This window comes from Balaenoptera borealis, assembly GCF_965194805.1.
Source record: "Balaenoptera borealis genome assembly, chromosome: 20".
NCBI lineage: Eukaryota > Metazoa > Chordata > Mammalia > Artiodactyla > Balaenopteridae > Balaenoptera > Balaenoptera borealis.
Window position 1 is genome coordinate 34,595,813 of NC_138879.1, and position 20,812 is coordinate 34,616,624.

The 20,812-nt window shown below is 53.0% G+C and overlaps 1 protein-coding gene across 7 annotated transcripts in view; it reads left to right on the plus strand.

The window, feature by feature from the left end:
* Positions 1-14,012, plus strand: part of AKAP1 (A-kinase anchoring protein 1) — a 36,912-nt gene extending 22,900 nt beyond the window's left edge. For all 7 annotated transcript variants that reach the window (XM_082372877.1, XM_082372879.1, XM_082372874.1 and 4 more), the window contains 10 exons: positions 468-2,115; positions 4,615-4,748; positions 6,313-6,439; positions 7,247-7,374; positions 9,251-9,428; positions 10,750-10,900; positions 11,301-11,368; positions 12,214-12,287; positions 12,521-12,583; positions 13,004-14,012. In XM_082372877.1, the coding sequence (XP_082229003.1) occupies positions 492-2,115; positions 4,615-4,748; positions 6,313-6,439; positions 7,247-7,374; positions 9,251-9,428; positions 10,750-10,900; positions 11,301-11,368; positions 12,214-12,287; positions 12,521-12,583; positions 13,004-13,078 (2,622 nt within the window). In that variant the 5' untranslated portion in view covers positions 468-491 and the 3' untranslated portion in view covers positions 13,079-14,012. The remainder of the gene's footprint in view (positions 1-467; positions 2,116-4,614; positions 4,749-6,312; positions 6,440-7,246; positions 7,375-9,250; positions 9,429-10,749; positions 10,901-11,300; positions 11,369-12,213; positions 12,288-12,520; positions 12,584-13,003) is intronic.
* The last annotated feature ends 6,800 nt before the right edge of the window (positions 14,013-20,812 follow it).

Consider the following 20,812-nt stretch of genomic DNA (forward strand, 5'->3'; position numbering starts at 1 on the left):
CGTCCTCTGTTCTGACTTTACTGCTGCGAAACTACTATTTCATTGACTCATGATTTTGGGGGTGCATGCGAGAGACATGTACCTGTGGATTCCATTGGTATTTAAAAATGCTCCAACACCATCTGAATAGATAAGTGTTCTGGGAGTTTAGAGAACTAAAGCACTAAACATAACTAGTCCCTTGGGGGAACATAGGGAGAATTTGGCATCAAGAAGTGAGGCAGGAAGGGATTTGGTTTCCAGAGAAGGCTCAGCTTGTTCCAAGGGAGTGTGCGTGGATGAGGGAGCAGGAGCGCGGGGGGAGGTGTGGCTTCCTGCCCACCCGCCTCCAAGGATCAGCCAGGGTCAGGGAGAGTGGGGGGGGCAGAGGCTCTGCCGTCACCTCTTGGCTGTCTTTGCTGTGCAGTCCTATCAGGATCCTCTTACCTGGCTCTCATAGCATCCCCTTCTCTCTCCTGTTCTCGCAGGTATAATTGCTTCAGGCCTCCAGGATGGCGATCCAGTTCCGCTCACTTTTCCCCTTGGCACTGCCTGGAGTGCTGGCGCTCCTCGGCTGGTGGTGGTTTTTCTCTCGTAAAAAAGAGCACATCAGCAGCCACAACAAACAGATGGGGGCCAGCGCTGTGAAGCTGAGGGCTGGCCCTGCCGCGGAGGAAGCGGTCCCCGTGGAGGACCCGTCTCCCGGAGCAGCGGCCCCGCCCCCCGGTGCCGCCCAGCCGCCTGAGAGGGAGCTCCCCACCGCCAGCAAGCCCCCTGGGGAGCCGCCCGCCCTGCTGCGGGCACACCCGGCCTACCGGCGATCAGAGTCCTCGCGCGGCCTTCCCAGCACCGCGGACACGAGGTTTCGTCCAGGACCACGCAGAGAGGACAGTGCAAGGATGGAGCTCGCTCTGACGGGTGACGAAGCTAAGTCTGCTCCTCTAGAGCGTCCCCTGCCGTCCCCAAAAGGCGTTCCGTTCCCCCACGAAGCGGCTGAGGTGTGTAATCGAGAGACCGTGATGGGCAGGCCGGCAGGGTGGCGCCGGCAGGGCCCGCCTGCAGCCCCCGCAGAGAAGGTGGGCCCCGGGGAGAAGACCAGGGAGATGGGTGGCGCCGAAGGCACAGGTGACGCGGTGATGGGAGAAAACGTGCTGGAAGAAGGTCCCGTGTCCCGGGAGCAGGGCCCCGAGTTGCCGAGCAGCAGAGCCCCCAGCCTGGCTCCCTTGGGAGGAGGGGGAGAGAAGGGGAGGAGCAGCCTGCTGGCGGTGGGCGAGGACCCCGTGGGGCAGTTGCTGAGTAGCTTCGTGGAGTCGGCCCACGCGGAGCTGGCGACGCCCGATGAGACGCCAACGCCCCGGGTCAGGGGGAGCAGAGGCTGGGACGGAGACTTCAGCCGCGAGCTGGGCAAGGAAGAGACCTTGGACAAAAACGAGAAGGTCGAGCAGGCTGCCTTCCAGATCATCTCCAAAGTGATCTTGGAGGCCACCGAGGAGGTGCTGACCACCACGATGGGCAGGATCGCGGGTCGGATGTATCAGGCCTCGGCTGCTCAGCCCCAAGGGCCGAAGGAGGAGGAGAGCTGTGCCCGAGCCGACCAGAAAACTGCCCTGGGCCAGCGCGCCGCGGAGCCTGCTCTGGCCACAGCAGAGGCAGCCACGGGCCCGGTGGGCTCCGTCCTCCCCTCCGCAGACCTGCTGGCAGAGGATCTGCCGCCACCAAAGACCTACGTGAGCTGCCTGACCAGCCCTCTGTCCAGCCCCACCAAGGACAGGAAGCCAAAGAACTCCACACACCACATCTCCCTGGCCGCCCGCCCTCCACCGGCTGCCCCGCTTGGAGAGTCACTGGACGAGGCAAGCATCCTGGCGGAAGATGCCGCTTGTGTCACCTGCATGTCCAACAACGGCCAGGGTGTCCCCTCAGTGGCCTCCTCTGGGCGGTGCTCAGATTCTGTCAGCACTTTGGGGCTCGAAGACTCTTGTACAGAGACCACCTCCAGCCCCAGGGACGAGGCTACCACCCCGCTGCTGCCAGAAAGTACTGTGCCCTTCAGCAACGGGGTGCTGAAAGGGGAGCTGTCGGACCTGGGGGCTGAGGATGGATGGACCGTGGATGCGGAAGCAGATCATTCGGGAGGTAGGAGGGCCTGGGGTGTCCCTCAGAGGACCAGGGGGTCTCCCTCTATTTGGTCGGGAAAGGCAGCCGGCCTGCAGAAAGTCGGGGTACAGCATAGAGCTGGTGGGTAACTGTGAAGTTAAGCTGCCCTGAACCCCAAAGCCACGGGAGCTGTAACTTGGTTCGTCAGCCAGGGACCCTTCCCAGTCCTTCCGAAGGAACCAGCTCAAAGTTGGGTTCACCCATTAACCTAAGTGTGTCTCTCTCTCCTAAACGCTAACCTCGTAAATAGCTTTTTTTTAAAAAAAAAGGAGAGGCCTCCTCAGCTTTAATTCCCTTGAGTACCAAGAATGGGTAAGCTTTTTTAATGATTTATTTCCTTTTAATCATGTGCTTGTTCCCATGTCTTCGCCTGCTTTCCTTCTCCAGAAGCTCTTTCAGGGTAAGTGCCCAGAGAATGGCCACAGCCTTGAATCCTTGCGGGAGGCTCGCGCCTTCCTGCGTGTTGTTGTCACCTATTCCTTCGCAGAGAACCTCAGCCATTTCCTTTCTGTGCAGCTGCAGTTCCACCCCCGGGAAAGGGGCACTTTGGTAACGAAGTGTCCACTGGGTTTTTCGAGTGCTGACCCCAGCGTAGACAGTTCAGACCGCTAACTTACAGGTCAGCAGCTCCTGACCCTGGTTTTGCAGCTTCCCTGGGGTATTTTCATTTATCTCACGGAAAGAGGCCATGGATTCCCTCTGTGGGTATCCAGCTTGCTTGTCCTGGAGCCACTCCCTGCCGTTTCAGCTCCAGGAAGGTTGGGACTCTTGGGAATTTTACTGCTTTCAGCAGCATCTGGTGTGTACCACACACCTGTAAGATGCTATTGTTGATTAAGACACTACTGTTTTGTGTGTACCTCTAAAAGAAAAAAAAAATGCTACTGCTCATGAGTGTAGGAAGCCAGAGACCATAAGATGCACCCAACTTCAGGGATGTTAAAATGTTTTAAAATTATTTTAAAGCATCTTAAAAAGGGTGAAAATCTTTTAGGAATAAAGGAGTTTTTCCCTTTGCCTCTTGCCCCTCAGCCTCACCATGCTGACTCCAGTTTGACTGTAGTAGCTACTCAGATGTGTCCAGGCTTCAGGGGAGGGAGTGGTGAGCAGGGGGGCATGGGCATGGCAGGTGGGAGCATGGTGGAGCCACCCACTGAGCACTAGCTGTGCCCGGCTCCAGGCTCGAGCCTTCCAGCATTCTCCCGCAGTAGCCCTGCCTTGGGCGCGAGGAAGTCAAAGCTTAGAGTGGCCCAGGGACCACCCAGCTGAGTGGAGCCGGCCTTGCCGGAGTCCTGGTGTGGTTGGAGCCGCCTCTAGGTGTCACTGGGGTGACAGGCCCGTCCTGTTCTGTCGGGCAGCGGCTGGGGGCCGTGTACGAGCCGAGCCCCGTGTCAGCCGCCTCCGGTTCTAGCAGGTCGGCTAAGCAGGCTTCTCTCCGAAGGGGTGGTGTTCCCTGCGTGAAGCCCGTCTGAGCCCCCGGGGTTGAAGGAGTCACTTTGCGGTGACTCGTCCTTAGCTGGCAGCAACGCCTGCCTCCTCGGCATCCAGGTAGAATGTGGATTGCTCGGCAGAGGATTATGTCCGTCCAGGGTTTGGAGAAACCATGTGGAAAATAACCTAGTTAGTAGACTCTCAGGGGTGATCTCCTTCTGGCAGTTGAGTCTTCCATATTTAAGCCAGAGCCACTTCTCTGAAGCTGGTCTGGCCCCCGTTTTCCTGTGATGGGCCCCTTGGCACACCCTGCATGGGAATAGGGCGGCCTCTGTCGGAGCCAGTCCCGCTCCCCGCTCTCTCCTCTCGGGACCAAGCTTTCGCTCCGGTTTTGAGCGGGGGTCCAAGACCCACCCTGAGCCCAGAAGAGCATTCAGAGGGGCACGAGTCAGGCCTAAGCAGAGGGAAGGGGGGCCTCCTTCAGTCACCTTCTCTGGCAGGGCCCTGTCCGGGATGAGGGCGATGGAGGACTGTCTCTAGCTCTGCTTGGCTGAAGGCCACCGCTTGTGTGCACAGGCCTGGGGCCTTGGGGACCAGGGGCCCTTCGTCTGAGGGGCTGCATAGTTGGAAGGGTGCGGACCAGCTGTGACGGGTTGGTCTCCATGGGGGCCTGAACCTCCTTCCAGCTGCTGAGACCGTGGGACCTGCTGGCCCCCCCCCACACACCACCCCGTGGACCCCCCTTCCTGGGCCAGCGTCGGTCTCTTCCCAGTTCACCACTTGTCTCTGCTCCAGCAGCTGTGCTGGGCGCGGCTGCCAGTTAAGCAAGTGGGACTGCAAGTGACAGGCTAAAATTAGGTGTCTCTACACCCCCAGGCCTCCTTTCATTGGGGCTGTTCTGAGCCTTCTAGACTGCGAGTTGACAGTCGCCTGCCAAGTTTGAGGGAGGGGGCATGGGGCGGGGGCCTCCCAGGAATGCGAGTTTGGAAGTTGGATGTTATTAACTGGTCTGGCTGGTGTCTGTGCGTGTTGCTTCCTCCCCTGCAGGTTCGGACGGGAACAGCATGGATTCGGTGGACAGCTGCTGTGGCCTCAGGAAGCCTGACGGTTTCCAAAATGCCCAGGCAGGCTCCCATCCCAAGAAGGTCGACCTCACCGTCTGGGAGATCGAGGTGCCTAAGGTAAGGGCTGCGAGCTCTCAGTGCCCCCAGGCGCAGCGTCATCGGGCTGGGGGCAGGGGTCTGAGGGAGGGGCCGTAAACCGGAAGAAGCCCCCAGGGAGCCAGAGGCTGAAGGGATGGGAGCGCTCCACTTCGCCAGGGTCCAGAGAGCTTCCTGCAGAGTGAAATCCCTCCAGCTGCCTTCAGGAGCATCCTCTTCAAACTCGCAGGCCTGCTCCCCTCCTCTGGGGCTTTTCTTTTGGTTCTGGGGCTCAGATCTGTTTGGAGATGCCAGCAAGACCAGACTGAGGGCAGGGGCCGGCCAGGAGTCCCCTCACTGTGCCCTGCTCATGCTCTCCAACGCAGAGTGTGTTTTATAATTGAGCACAGCATACATCTGTATCTTAGAGGGCTTGAGAAGTATAGCAGTGTAGGAAGAAAATAAAAATCAGCTCTAATTCTACCCCTGAGAGTGACTGGGAAGACTTTTATTTCCTTCTCATCTTGCACCCTGTGGTTTTTAAACAAAACTAAGATTATGTTGCTTTAATTAATGCTTTTAAGTATTTAACAATTTAGTTTTCCTGTGTTATTCTTTGAAAATGTAATTTTAACTGCATTATACATTGTGTGAATGTCAATTTACTTCACCAGTCCCCCAGTTCCAGGGTGCTCGAGTGGTTTCTCTAGCTTCTTTTCTAACTTACATCTTACTAGCTTGATTGTGGTGTTTGTCTCTGGGGCTCAGAAATAATTGGCCAACTGCATTCTCCTGAGGCTCTTAGCCTCCCACCGAGGTGGAGACTTGGATTGGTTTGAACTCGCGGTCTAGGGGGCTGCTCTGCCCTGCGGTTCTGGCTCCCTCAGCTGTTTCTTCCCCTGGTGACCCTGATGGCAGTCCTGCCCTCTTCTCCTTCAGTGGTTGCAAAGGGCACACCCAGGCAGCTCTGGGTGAGGAGTGACCACGTCCCTAGCAGCTCCTCGGGGTGGGGTCGTTGGGGAATGTTTCAGGGCTTGTCTTACACTGTGGCTAAGTTTGGCTCCTCTGGCCTGCGGGGCACCTGTGTTCTGGAGTTGGCAGCAGGAGCCCAAGGGTTCTTTCATAGACCTTTATTTTCAAATCGAGCCTCTTCTTCGGACCTGAGCAGACTTGGAGAGGTGGACGACTTGTAAATCAGACTTTGTGCTAGTGAAACATCTATCTCACAGTGTGGATCTGGGAGGAGAAAATAACTGCCTTTGCAGCTTCTGAATATGGGCCCCACTGTCGGGGATGAAATCGAAACTGCCGAGGCCTGGAACCATACTGCCTAGTTCAGCCGCTTAGTAGCTGTGTGAGCTTGGGCGAGTTACTTAACCTCTCTGGGTTTGTTCCCTCAACTGTAAAATGGTGATAAACACATGCTGTTTGTTTCATACATTTACTCTGAGTAAATGTAAGTGCTTAGAACCGTGCCTGGCAAGTGAGTGCTGACGTGTTAACACATACTATGTTCGAGTCTGACCTGGTATAAAACAAAGGCAGGTCTTGGGGATGCAGGGAATTGATTTCTCATTAAGTTCTCATCTTTCTTTCTCTCTGGAAGCACCTAGTTGGTCGGCTGATTGGCAAGCAGGGACGGTATGTGAGTTTTCTGAAGCAGACATCTGGTGCCAAGATCTACATCTCAACCCTGCCATACACCCAGAACATCCAGATCTGCCACATAGAAGGTCAGTGGCAGCTGCTGCCCTGTGTTTAGTTTTCTTACCTGAAATGTAAGTAACTTGAAGCATTTGAGTCCCAGTTGCTCCCCTTTTGGAATTTAAGCCTCTGAATGGAAAGCCCTGCTTCTCACCCTAGGTGAAGGGAGTGGGGCTTCCCTTTACCCTCATCTCCACTTCTGGTGCTTGAAGGAGACTCGGGTCCCCCCCGAGTCTGGTCTTCTGGTCAGGAAAGGTGTGGGCACTCGGGCAGGCCAGGGGTCCTGGGTTGATGGTGGATGAAGGCCGGGCCTCCCTGTCTGCTAGGCTCCTGTTACCTTGAGTGTAGTCACAACAATAGAGGTCTCGTTTGAAAGGTCAACAGGCGTCAAGCTTCTTTAGATGCCTTTCATCCTAAGGCGAGGCCGGGCATTTTTTTTTTTTTTTTTTTATAAATTTATTTATTTATTTATAGATGTGTTGGGTCTTCGTTTCCGTGCGAGGGCTTTCTCTAGTTGTGGCAAGTGGGGGCCACTCTTCATCGCGGTGCACGGGCCTCTCACTATCGCGGCAGGCTCAGTAGCTGTGGCTCACGGGCCCAGTTGCTCCGCGGCATGTGGGATCTTCCCAGAGCAGGGCTCGAACCCGTGTCCCCTGCATTGGCAGGCAGATTTTCAACCACTGCGCCACCAGGGAAGCCCAGGCCGGGCATTTTGGCACATTAAAGATGTACCTGAACTCTAGGAAAAGTCCCGTGCAGTGGGAGGTGTGCCTGAGTTCACTTTTGCTGTTTGTCTTACCCCTGTGACTGTGTCCTGCTCCCCACACCCCACTTAGGCTCTCAGCATCATGTGGACAAGGCACTGAGCTTGATTGGGAAGAAGTTCAAGGAACTGAACCTCACCAACATCTACGCTCCGCCACTGCCTTCGCTGGCACTGCCTTCTCTTCCAATGACTTCCTGGGTGAGCATGCTCCTGGGGGCCGGGGCTGCCTGTGCCCCTTTCCCCCAACCTGCCCCAAACAGGAGACTCCCAAGACCGTGGGCCAGGAAGGCCGGGAGCGCACTGGTGCCTGTGCCCTCTCACCTCTGCCCTCCACCAGTCAGTTCTGCTTCTAGCCTGTGTTCTCTGGATCGGGTTGAGGGCCGGAGTGCTGGTAGGAAGCCACAGGCCTCTCGGTCCCTGCTTGGAAGGACCACTCTCCCCTGGCTCTGCCGCCTGGGCACCCTTTGTGTTTTCAGGGCATTTGCCTAGAAAGGATTATAAGTCTGTCCAGACTGGGTGTGTGCAGGCTGGCTCGGGACTCCTTAAAGCTGGTGCTGTGTCCTGGGTCACCTCTGAGACCTGGTTGGGACCCACCGTTTTGGGCTCGAACGGGCTCTTGCTGTGTCGTTGTTCCTTCCTCCTAGTTGAGCCAGGTCTAGCGGTGGCCCTGGCGAAGGATCCCCTTCGCCTTCCTGCCTCGTGGGAGGTTCCTGGGTCATAAAGGAGAAGAACCCCTGCCTCCGCCCGCACCCCGGAAGCCCTGGCAGAGGGGGAGCGGGCGCATCGGGGGCCCGCGTGCTGGGGCTGCAGGCTCTCTGGGGCCTGTCACCCTTCTCTGCTGTGTGCCCCCAGCCCTGTTGAGCCCCGTCTCACCGGGAGTGGAGCTGTAGGGTTCTGAAGGCCGAGAACACTGCATTTCACAGGTGGAGTGAATGTGCAGCTCCAAGCAAATGGTCTCTCTGGATTTTGTTTAGGGGAGGGTATCTTCCTCCTTCCAAAGACCCTTGTGCTTTGCGGGAAGAGGTGAATGCCCCTTTCCTTTCCCATGGGTATTTGGGAATGGGCTGAACCCCACTCCATGCTTTACTTCTGAATCATAGGGTTTTTCCCACGAGGTTCGACCCCAGACCCACTCTTTTTTTAAGTAATTGAGTGGTTGGTGAGGCTTCCTCCCCTTGTGCTCTGTGGCTGGGTGGGACCGGAGAGGTGCCTCTCAGCCAGCAGCACTGAGAGGACGGGGGCGGGAGCAGGGGGAGGCACAGAACTCCCAGCCAGTGGCTCTTTTTGTGGCCACCTGGCTGGGAGGTGGAGTAGATGCCCTACTGTGTCCAGCGCACCTGGATGTTGCCTTAGTATCAGGGAAGCTAGTGCCTTAGGGACAGTTTTTTTTTTTTTTGAGAGACCGATCTTGGCCTCTTCTAGGGTCTTTAACATGGGACCTCGCACCAAGCAAACCTACATTCCGAATCCCAGAGTGGGAATGAGTTGGGAGGACGTCTGTTGAGAGTCGAGAAGAACAAATGACTCAGACTATGCAGACCTTGACAGTGGACCTGACCTCAGGCCGCTGCTTGCTGGTAGAAAGGCAGAGCAGAGAGATGCTGTCAAACCGGAACTCCTGGGGTCAGCTGCCGGTCCCAGTGAGCTAGCTGGCTAAGGGGTCCGAGGGCCGGTCTACCTCTTACTCTTGTTCTCAGTGGCCACCTCATTCCTGTTTGCCTTCCCTGGCTCTTATAGACTCTTGAAGAGGCGAGGGAGGGAAGTTGTGCCCAGGCCAGTGGGAGACGGGACGTTCCATCCACAGCTGGCTCCTGGGAGCCTCTCTGCCCAGCTGAGCTGAGGCCGCCTCTAGTGGTTACTTGTGGTATTGCAGGGCAAGGGCCACAGTGGAGCCAAACACTGCACGGCTAAAATAGTTTTCCTTGAACCTCTGTCATCTGGGTGCCATGTTGCTTTGGGTAGTCATGCCTTTTTCAAAGATGTGCCAGTTCAGAGACTTGCCCTGGGGCCTCAGTGCTTATCCCAGACATGAGAAGAGTTGCCGCAGTGCTCACTACCCCTCTCCTCTCTGCAGCTCATGCTCCCGGATGGCATCACTGTGGAGGTGATCGTGGTCAACCAGGTCAATGCTGGGCACCTGTTTGTGCAGCAGCACACACACCCTACCTTCCATGCGCTGCGCAGCCTGGACCAGCAGATGTACCTCTGCTACTCTCAGCCTGGAATCCCCACCTTGCCCACTCCAGTGGAAAGTAAGTGCTGCCCTGGGGGTCAGAGGGGAACCTGGGCTCTGGCCAGGCTTGGGGAGAAGCGTTGGGGGTCTCCTGTTGTTCTGCCCTTGGTCTTGACCGGGAGGAGGCTGCTCTGGACCCTTCATGGGAACAGCATCCCTGGGTTCTTGCTGTTGGCATGGAGCGTGCTGGGCTGAGTTTCCTGGCGAGCCCAATATGGCGTTTCCATCGGCTGATGGAGGAAAGGGGTCAGAGTAGAGTGTTGGCACCTGGGTTTGGATCCAGCTCTGCTACTTACCTGTTGAGTGGGGCTGATGCCCACTTGATCTAGGAATTGCAGTTGGCTACTGTGTGTGTTAAACATGCACAGTACCTGATGCAGATGCAGGTCCCATAGAAGATCCCCAAGTGCAACAAAGTCCTGTGGTGGGTTGGGTCATCTCTAGTCGACAGGTGAGAAAGTCAGTGACTTGCCCAGGTGGTCCCTGTGCAGGAGCTTCAAGTCAGTGAAGTCAGTGACTTGCCTAGGTGGTCCCTGTGCAGGAGCTGTTACCTTTGTTGCCCTCGTTAGCGGGAATCGAATGTCAAAACGTGTCTCTAACCCACCCCATCAGGGACTCCTAACCTGGAGCCCCCAGAGGGCTTTAAGGCGTAAAGAAAACCTTTGAGATTTTGGTAGCACTTTTTTTTGGTTTTTCTTTTAGAGGAATAAGGATTTCACTTTTGTCAGATTCTCTGATGTTGCTTCAACCCAGAAGTAAAGACCAAACTGGAGGCCAGGAGGTGACTGCGCCAGGGGCTGCCTTTAAGGGTTAGGACACAGTGTGGCCAGCTGTGTCACAGGCCCCCACCCCTGCTACCCCAGGGTGTGGTTGGTGACACTTGGGGGCACTTGCTCTCTGGCCTGGTTGGCTGCCCCGGGCATTAGTGCTCTCAGTACCTTCCTGAAGCAAAGACCAGAAGAAGTGGGGTTTAGGCCTGGGAGCCTTCTGATGAGCCCTCCATCTGAGCTGTCGTGGGCCAGAGCAGGTGCTAGCAACCAGCCACTGAGATCTGCACTTGGAGGCTCTCTTTTCTTCTGGGACATTCCCTTAAGAGTATAAGGCAGATTTGCTGGTCCATTCCCTGAATTTTGGAATTTACTTGGTTTATTCCAATTATCTGTGTCTACCTCTGGCTTCAGTAAGTCTCAGAGTAAACAGATGTGGATGAACACTTTTTGGTCTGGGTAGCTTTTTGGGCGGCACAGATGCAAGACGGGCCAAGTCCCTCCCTTGGGGGATGCTTGCTGTCGCCCTGCCCTGCGCCAGGCCTTTGCACGTGCTCTCGTCCTGCCCTGCAGTAACGGTCATCTGCGCTGCCCCTGGCATGGACGGTGCCTGGTGGCGAGCCCAAGTGGTGGCCTCCTACGAGGAGACCAATGAAGTCGAGATTCGCTACGTTGACTACGGTGGATACAAGAGAGTGAAAGTAGACGTGCTCCGGCAGATCCGGTGAGTCGGGTGTGGTTTCTGCAGAGCTGGAGCCTGGGACGTGGGTTGATTCTTCCCTGCTGCTGCCTACTCTGTTTTAGCAGAGTATGATATAAACAAACTCCATGCTCGCCTCAGCCAGACGGAGCTAGAAAGGCCCGTCTGGTAGAAGAATTCCCCCAAGTGTCATTAGGCGAAAGTGAGGCGGCTTCTCTTTGGGAGCTGGATGCAAGCAGCGCCTCTGAGGCCAGGCCTGCGGCAGGGCGAGCTGGGCGCTGTGGCCTGCTGCCTGTCGTGTGTACCTCCGTGTGGCTTCACCCTGGGTTGTGGGGGTCACGGCGCTAAGCAGAAGGTGAATGTCAGCCCAGAGTGAGTGAGCTGTGAAGTCCGTGTTCAGCTTGTGCCCTTCTTGCCTTTCTAGGTCTGACTTTGTGACCCTGCCGTTCCAGGGAGCAGAGGTCCTTCTGGACAGCGTGATGCCCCTGTCAGGTAAAAGGTGGGGCCTCTGGCTTGGGGGGGGATGCAGGCAGGTGTTGAAAGTAGGTCTTTCTCTTTGAGACCCTTGTTCTCACCTACAGGGCTTAAGCAAACACAGATTGCTGCCACTCTTCTGATGGAATAGGTCTGGGCGAAAGCCCGAGAACTTGCATTTCTAACAAGTTCTCCAGTGATGTCAGTGCTGCTGGCCCGTGGACCACCCTTCCAGGTCCAACAGAGGCACCTCCCAGAACGTAGTTCATGAGATGTTCCCAGACCTTAATCCTGCCCCTCCCGTCCTCACTACCTCTCGCCTTGGGTATGTCCTTGTACAAGGACGTGACCTGTATAATCTGACAAAGAATGTGGTCTGCGTGCCCTGCCCACTTAGAGTCACTGCCTGAATTGGGCTGTGTGGCCAGCTGCCTGGATCTGAGTTCCACCTACATCGCTCTGGGAGCTGGTTGACCTCTGGCCACTGGCCTGTGTCTCCGTGTTCTCGCCTGTAAAGCGTGTTCTTGATTCGGTGTGAGAGCACATACAACCTTCTCAGTCCACTCGGCCCCCAAATAAATGGTGGTGGTGGTAGCGATATTTCCGCTGAAGGCAGAGTTTCTGTCCCTTTGGCCCTCCATCCCCCAGTGGTTGGCATGCAGCAGGCACCCCGAGTGTACCCACTTGGAGCCCCGGGGAGGCTTGGGGCTCTGAACCTGGCGTAGGTGTGGCTACGCCCCATGGAGTTCTTAAGTCCACGGGAGCGTGTGAAGTCTTCTGCTTGGAAAACACCTGCCAGCTCTGTGAGTGACGAGTACCTCGCCTCAGTGAGAGTCTAAATGCTGCTTTTCCTTCTCCTAAAGATGATGACCACTTCTCACCTGAGGCGGATGCAGCTGTGAGCGAGATGACGGGCAATACAGCACTGCTGGCTCAGGTATGTGGCTGGGGGGCGTGGGGCAGGCTGGACAGGGTCTGTCTCGGGAGCCTCCGGCCTGGCATCTGCAGTCCCTCCCAGCCTCGCCTAACTCTCTGGGCTTCTTGGGAACCGACTCTTCGGAGCCTGCTTTCCTGTGGCTCACGCCGCGGCTTGGCCGGCAGTCTTTAAGGAGAGGTGCGTGGCGTAGCTCTTAGACGTGCTGTGGAGGGTTTTGTTTTTGTTTTTTTCAGGTGACGAGTTACAGTCCAGCCGGCCTTCCTCTGATTCAGCTCTGGAGCGTGATTGGAGACGAGGTGAGTTCTGTCCTCCTTCCCCTTTTAACGTCCAGAGACGCGGTTGGTGGCCACAGTTGGGAGTAATGCTAGTGTCATCTTAGTGGGCAGAGACCGGAGATGCTGCTAAACATCCCACAGGGCACGTGACAGTCCCCACAACAGAATGTCCGTGAGCCTTCCTGGACCTTGTCCATTTGGGTTTTCCCCTTCATCTCCTGGTCCTAAAGCCTAGATTTCCTCAGCCTATTGGAAAGGCTGTTTGCATGCCGACAGAACCTGTAAGTGAGTCCCCTGTTGACCCAGAAGATGAATCAAATTTCCACCCCATGACTCAGGCGCCTGCAGGGGCAGCCTGGACTGTGAGGGGGGAACCCATGCTGGCTTGGGAAGTGGTCCCTGGTGCCGTGGCCATGCTCTCAAGGGACCTCTCTCTCCTAGGTGGTGTTGATAAACCGGTCGCTGGTGGAGCGAGGACTTGCTCAGTGGGTGGACAGCTATTACTCGAGCCTCTGACCCCGTCCCCACGCCGCTACTGGAGTCTTTTTTGCACTGTTGAAATTGGGCTTGGTACTCAAGGCAAAGACTTTACATCAGAATTACAAACATTTGTCCTCCCCAGAAATCCTTTCTTTCTGTACTGTAGTCATGTTGAGATGTTTCGTCTCTGAGACAAGGAAAGAACTGTGGGTTCTTTTCAAAGCCATAGATAGCATGGCGTGTAACAAGCCAGTCTGCTTAACCTGGTTACAAGCTGTTTATTTAAAAAAAAAGTGGAAGGAAAACTGTCTCAACTAGGTTGTCCGGCCCCCCTCCATTCCGTTCCTCCCTTATTCCTATTTCCTCCCCTCCCCAAACCCAAACCCCTGTAGCAGACAGGCCAAGGGAGGTGTTGCTTGTGGGGAAGGGTTTCTTTTACCTTTAGAGTCTCTCTTCAGGGAGCAAGACATGAACTGACTGATGGGCATCGATCACTTGTACAGCTTACAAATGAATTTATGATATTTAACCGTTTTTTATAAATTCCATCTAGGTCTCTAAGAAGGCAGACTTTTTAATGCATCTGTAAATACAAAGCAATCATACCTCCAGCCTCGGTCAGTGGGAGAGGGGGGAACTGTTGTCTTGCCAAGCCTGGTTGTAATTTGTAACCATTTTCTATTTGTGCAAACTCTGTAAATATGTTTAAAAAATGTAATTATTTTGTACAAGATACACTGGAGAACAAAGGGAACCCACGATTTTTCCACATCCCATGTTGTCTGTGAGCAGAAGTTACTTGTGCCGGCTACCGCTGCCCGTCCCAGCTCCCATCGCGTCCTGCGTACCTGACAGCGTGACCGTATGGTATAGGTGTGATCCGGGGATTTTTTTTTTTTTTTTTTTTTTTTTTCTGTACAAATTTGTTTAAAAAAAAAAGAAAAGAAAAAAAAGCAGCTCATTGAATTACCTTGCAGTGGTCTGTGTTTGATTCTTTTTTAGACTGCATTCAGCATTGTGCAGTTTAAATAACTTAAACTTATAAACTTGTATAAATCTCAAATTGTATACACTATAACTTTGAGTCCTTTTTTTCCATGGTGAAAAAGGGGAGTGAAGGATGGTTGTAAGTGTGATGGGCTGTAGGGTCCCAACTAAACTAGGAGACCCATGGCTCTTTGAAGACAGTTTAGCCAGAAATTTCCATCTGGTATTTTCCCCGCCTTTGCCCCACATGGTGGCAGCCAAGCTTCCTCTGGCTTCCTCCAGTGATGGTCTCAAATAGCCAGGCTTGAGTTTAAAGCACTGGTTTCCCAAATTCTTTGTGCATTCTTCATAGATCTGTGAAGTTATTTAAGGTACTGTAGTGCTAAGAATGATATAAAAAAATACATTTACATGGTGAGAGCAGAGCTAAGTCTTGATCCAGGGGCCCCTCCTCTTAAAGGTAGGCCCAGGCCTCTGTGCCTCTGGGCTTGCCCACCCCTCCAGGGGTCTCTGGAGAGCTGAGCTAGCCCCGGGGTCCTTCACACTGAAGGCGTCCTCCTGCAGAGCTGCAGCCACTCTCCCGCGCTGTGGGTACCAAGTGGATAAAATAAAAGCCTCACTTTCCCTCATCTGTGGGATCAGGTAATGGTACCAACCTCGTAAGGCAACGAAATGAAATGGAAATGTTGGGTTGGCCAAAAAGTTCATTTGGGTTTTTCCTGTAAGGTGTTACGGGAAAACCCGAATGAACTTTTTGGCCAACCCAATATCTCTGCTTGTACAGAGCTTGGCCCACTGCCCGCTCTCATGTGGTCTTACCCGCCAACAGCCCTAAGTCCCAGCGGCAATTGGGTGTGACTTCGGCGAAGGTGGATTATACTCTGGTCTAAGCTTTTTCCCTACAGTTTGCATCACTGGAGCAGGAAAGGGTGTGTGGGAGCCTTCAAGCTAGTTTGAGGAAGGCTCACAAAGCTGGGTGTGCAGGTTTGGTCTCTATCTTTGCGAGCCACGGAGGGGTTTTGATGGTGGGAACCACATGATTCTGGTGCAGGGAGGAGAATGGGCGAGGTGAAGGAGCAGAGACCAAAGCCAGGGTGGTCCAGCCGAGACAGGCTTCCTCTGGGATGGCTCTTGGTCTGACAAATGACGGGGTCAGGATCCTTGGATAAGGCCCCAGGACGGAGGAGGGGAGGGGAGGCCATGGGGATGTGGAGGTGGGCTGTGCTTGGTGTCCCGGGTTTTAACCTTCAGGGTTGGAATACTGGAGGAAAAGTGAGTTGGAAGTTGCTGAAAGGCATGTACTTTTCGGATAAACAATTCTTAGATTGCTAGGGGCCTTTGAGTAATTTCCAGAGTTTTGAAAAAGTTGGAGTTTGACCATTTTGCTGGTAATCTTGCTGCTTTTACAGAGGAGTGGGTTTACGGTTTTACAGAGGTGCTTATTCCACCCGGCCAGACGGTGACCCTCTGGGCGAGTACATTTTTGATATGTTCTTTGAATTACCTTTGGGCCATACAGGGGCCAGCTTAAGTGTGAACTTGACCTCTTGGGAGAAGCTGGGGCTGGAGAGGGGGTGTAAGGGAGAGGTGGATGGCTGAGTCCAGGAGCTAGAGCATCCAGCCTGTTCTCATTGCAGGTGTTTGTGTGGACTGTAGCCCCTCTCTGGTTCTTGGGGCCCTGCTGGGTACGGGAGGAGTGACCAGACCTAGTGGGGTATCAGCGTGGAGGCTGGGTTCTGGGGTTACTGCTGCACCTTGTACAGCTTAGAGGTGGCACCTAACCACTGCGGGCTGAAGATCGAACAAGGTTTAGCTGGAGAACTTCTCGTCAGACGCCGTGCTCTTTTACAGGTAATGCTTATTAGTCCTCATGACAACCCAGCGAGGCAGGGCCTGATGCCAGAAGTAGAAGATGGGGACTAGACCAGTTTGCAGATGGAGTGGAGCTGAGACTCAGAGCCAGGTTCTCAACCACGACTGCTCTGCAGCAACATGAGGATGATCGTGCCTCGTTCCGTGTCCCCGAACACACGCCGCAGTGGCTAATTGACCAGCCCACAGGAAAGCTTTGGAACTGAGAATTGGAAAAACGCTGGCGGGAGAGATCCATCATTTTGCATGTTTGAAAAATTAAAATTTATGTAAACAAATCCAGGAGAAACTTGGCAGCATCTAGGCCAGAGAGTGAACATTCTTAACTCTATGATGATCAAAAAGGAAGACTAAGACTCCGTGAACAAGTGTCATAAAGGATGTGGACAGAAAATTGAAAACCCAGGCCCGTTTCAGGACCAGTGCTGTCCAGTAGACATAGTTTAAATTTTCTAGGAGCCTCAATAGAAAGGAAAAAGCAGATGAAATTAATAATAGTTTAACCCATTTTTTTCAACATGTAATGGACATTAGAAATATCGAGATATTTTACAGTGTTTTTATACTAAGTTTGGAATCCCATGTGTGTATTTTACACTCCAGCCTGTGGGTTCAGACTCACGGTAGCTCAGGTGCTCCACAGCTACAGGTGGCTGGAGACTGCCAGTCTGGACAGCTCAGGACTGGACTATTCCGTTGGTCACCATCACACCAGTACTAACAGCCTCATGGATATGTTCTTACTCAAAAAGTGCTAGATTCTTTTGTGCATTTTTTTTCTCCAGATGAACTTTAGAATGATTTTTTGGGGGAGGGGATCATGGAAAACGTTCTATCACATTTGAAAACAATGCATATTGTTGGTTTGGTATAAAGTTTTATGTAATCTATTAAATTCAGCTTGTAAATTATTTAAATCTGTTTTTCTTTTTTGCTATCTCCCTCCACCCCCCCTTTTTTTTGGCCTGTACTATCTGTCCATTTCTAAGAAAAGTACATTCAAGGATTGTATATTGGTATTATCATGTTTTCCTGTTTTTCCTCAACAGCTGCTTTTTATAAGTTTTGGTTGAAGCTTAGTTTTAAAAAGCTCGTGGGAATTCCCAGGTGGTCCAGTGGTTAAGATTCTGGGCTTCCGCTGCTGTGACCCAGGTTCAGTCCCTGGTCAGGGAACTGAGATCCCACAAGCCACGTGGTGCGGCCAAAAAAAAAAAAAACTCGTGAATGGTATTTTCTCATCAACATAAAATGGTGCTTTTTGTTTTGAACTTATATTCAAAAGCATCTTTTCTCCATCACTTTACAGGAGGTAGGTGGTTTGTAAACAGCACATTGCTAGAATTTTTTCTTTTTTGGTGAAATCTGGAAAGTCAATAGGTGAATTTAAAAGGCTCTGTGTAGGACAGAGCTGCAGCCAACCCAAGACACCTCGTGTGGTGTACGAAGCAGGTCTGGCATGGGTCATGAGGTCTGGGGGTCACATGTGGCCTATCCTAGCTTGTCCTGATCAACAGAACCATTCTGGGTCCCAAACTTTCCTCTGAGGACTCAGAGCTCTGGTCATGGCCTTGGGGCAAGTTCCTTGTCCTCTCTGTCCCCTTAACCGAATTAGTACACAGAGGTACTTGCCAGGTTTGATTTTAGACTGATCTGTAAGGGCCTTCCTGGAGATTCCTCTTAATGAGACTGACTTATTTTGTATTTTTACAAAGCAGATTATCTAGGAGAGATCTTGGCTGTTTGTTGCTAGCAGTAGGCCCAGCTGACATCTGGTGGCCACAGACGGCGTGTGAGAAGCTGGGGAAGGCGACCACCTCCTACCTCGACCAGGGATGGGTTTCTCATCTCTCCCGGTCCCCCTGACTTGGTGAAGGGCAGGAGCTCTGCCTACTCCCACTGATCTCTTCCTCTCCATTGAGTGCCTGCTGTATGCCAAGCATCCTGCTTAGAGGGCTGCAAGGATGGGACGCACTCTGGCCCTTTAAGAAGCATCTCTAATTGGGAGGTGGGCTCCGTGAGGTCTGCACAGATGGTGCTTTGCTGTGGAGCTGGCTTCCCTCACTTCCTATGGGATCCTGGCAACCACTGGTTGAGGTGGGCACCCGGGGCTCAGAATCAGCAGAGCTGGACTTGAACCCAAGCCTTCCAGACTTGACTGCTTTTCCCTGCATGCAGTGCCTCTGCTTCTCTTCATGGAGCCAAAGGAGCCGTGTGGACAAGGACGAGTGAGGCCCACCTTCCTGTGCTGCTGCGGGGGCTCCCGGCAGGAGGCGGCCTCCACCAGGCTCCGCTGAAGGAAGGCGAGGCCGAGGAAGGTGGGGGGAGGGGGAGGAGAAGCAAGGCCCTCCTCCTGCTGAGATGGGGCTTGTCCCGTGGGTCTGGCTCATGGCACTTGGACAAGGGCCTGGTAGAAGAGCAGACACAGCTTCACAGCAGGCTGTCTGCAAATGCGTCCTGTGGGCAAGTTCTGTCTCTGTTTTTGGTTTTTTAAAAGGCGATGAATGTACACAGTACACAATTCCAAAGATACGTGAAGATAACAATGCAAGGCTGCCTCCTTTCCTGTCCCCCAGACATACATTTCCTCTCCGGGGAGACTATTATGAGGTTCTCATGTTCCTCTTCAGCCACGTGCATGATAGTGTGACGTAAACACGGTCACAGCCAGGCCTGTGTTTGTAAATAGTTTTACTCTCACACAGCGATGGCCATTGTTTACCTGTTGTCTAGGGCTGCGTTTGTGCTGCAGCCACGAAGTTGAGAACCTGTGATAGAAGCTGCCCTGCAAAGCCCCAAATACCTAGTCCTTTACGGAGAAAGTTGGCTGAGCCACCCCCCACTGTAAACTCTTGTGCACTTGTCCCCCCAGTTTAAAAATCCAACTCAGTATGTCCTGCCTCTTCCAACCGTGAAGTCTTCAGACGTTGAGAATTACAGAATCTTGAGGTTCCTTGGTATTCTCTGTAGGGGCAGCTCTGTGTCTTGTAGACTGCCCCCTGCTGGAGGCCTTGTTCCTGGCTGGGTGACCAGGCCAGAGCCCTGGGTGGACCAGGAAGGCCCTCATTGGGGCAGCAAAGTGTGGTCCACAAGCCCAGTGCACCGGCAGCACCTGGAGAGACTCTCAGGCCCCCCACTGACCCACATCTTCATCTTAACAAGACTCCCGGTGATTCGTGTGCACATCAGGGTTTGAGAAGCACTGGTCCAGGGGGGTTGGTTGTGTCCAACCCTGGCTGCATATTGGAACTGCTTCTAAAACTACCAATGCCTGGGACCTGTTCTCAGAGATGCAGATTTAACTGAGCTGGGCTGCAGCCTGGGCATTGAGGTAAATATATGTACATGTGTGTATATATATTATTACCTTTGAGGTACAGTGTCTACTCTATATTTGTGTATAAAGTGCACAAATCTTGAGTGTAGAATGTATACATTTTTGCATATAATGACACCTTGGGTAACCATGGTCTGGTGAAGAAAGAGGAACATTTCCCGGAGTTTCTCTCATGGAGTTTTCTAGTCAATACTCCCTCCCCAGGTAATCATCATTCTTCTATCACCTCAAGATTAGTTTCACCTATTCTGGAACTTCATATGAATGGAATCATCCAGTAAGTACATGAGCATCTTGTAACATCTTGTAACCTCCAAAAGTAACAGGAGGTTACTTTTTCAGACAGTCTTTCTCAAATCAGGGGCTCGTGCCATCTTCAGAGTTTACCTGGAGTGACTGTTAAAAATGAAAAGTGGGGCTTCCCTGGTGGCGCAGTGGTTCAGAATCTGCCTGCCAATGCAGGGGACACGGGTTCGAGCCCTGGTCTGGGAGGATCCCACATGCCGCGGAGCAGCTGGGCCCGTGAGCCACAACCACTGAGCCTGCGCGTCTGGAGCCTGTGCTCCGCAACGAGAGGCCGCGACAGTGAGAGGCCCGCGCGCACCGCGATGAAGAGTGGCCCCCGCTTGCCACAACTAGGGAAAGCCCTCACACAGAAACGAAGACCCAACACAGCCATAAATAAATAAATAAATAAATGTATTAAAAAAAAAAAAAAAAAAAGCAAAGTGCTGAGTCCTACCAGAAACTCTTAAGAATGGGACTGGGGATCTGCATTTTCAATAAATCCCCCAGCTAAACTCCTGCCCTCTTAAATTTGAGATCTACTGCTTCTAGAACTTGGGGCAATTTGATTTTCCTCTTTAACAGTTATGCCCCCTTGCTTCAGATTGTGAAAAGATGGAACACTTATTTCCTTCTTTAACCTGGCTGCCAGGAAGTGTTGAGGACCGTTTTGGGTTAAATTAAATTAGCAATTAAATATTGTGTAACCTGGGTGGCTGTTTTGCTGTCTGCCAGTGTGTCAGAGTTGTCATGCCTTACGTTAGAAGAATCTGGGGGACAAACACCAAAGTCTGTACAGTTGAATTTCTGGCTTCAAAAGACTTGTCCTCCAGTCTCAGTTCTGCTTGTGGTTGCTCAGAGGATGAAGAGAAATCATTTAACTTCGATAAAAAGCTTACCTAAAAAAAAAAAAAAGTAGAGATAACAAAGGTAAACGCACTCCCCGCAAGCCAAGAATTTCTTGGATAATCTTCAGGGTCTGCAATTCGCCCAGCACAGATTGCTGCCACTGTGGTCTTAGACCACTAGATGGCGCCATAGCACAAGTTTCTGGAGGTATTGACTCTACCAACCGATTTGTCTTCGAACAGTGGTTCTTCAAGTAAGGTCTCAATCTCAGAATTTATTAGAAATGCAAATTCTCAGGCTCTACCCCAGATCTACTGAATCAGAAACCGTTTTAACGTGCCATCCAGGTGGTTCTGCTGCACGCTTAAGTTTGAGAATCACTGTCCTAGAATCTACCTTGGGGTAGCTTGGGTAAACGTGAGTGGAAGTGGATAGAGGTCTTG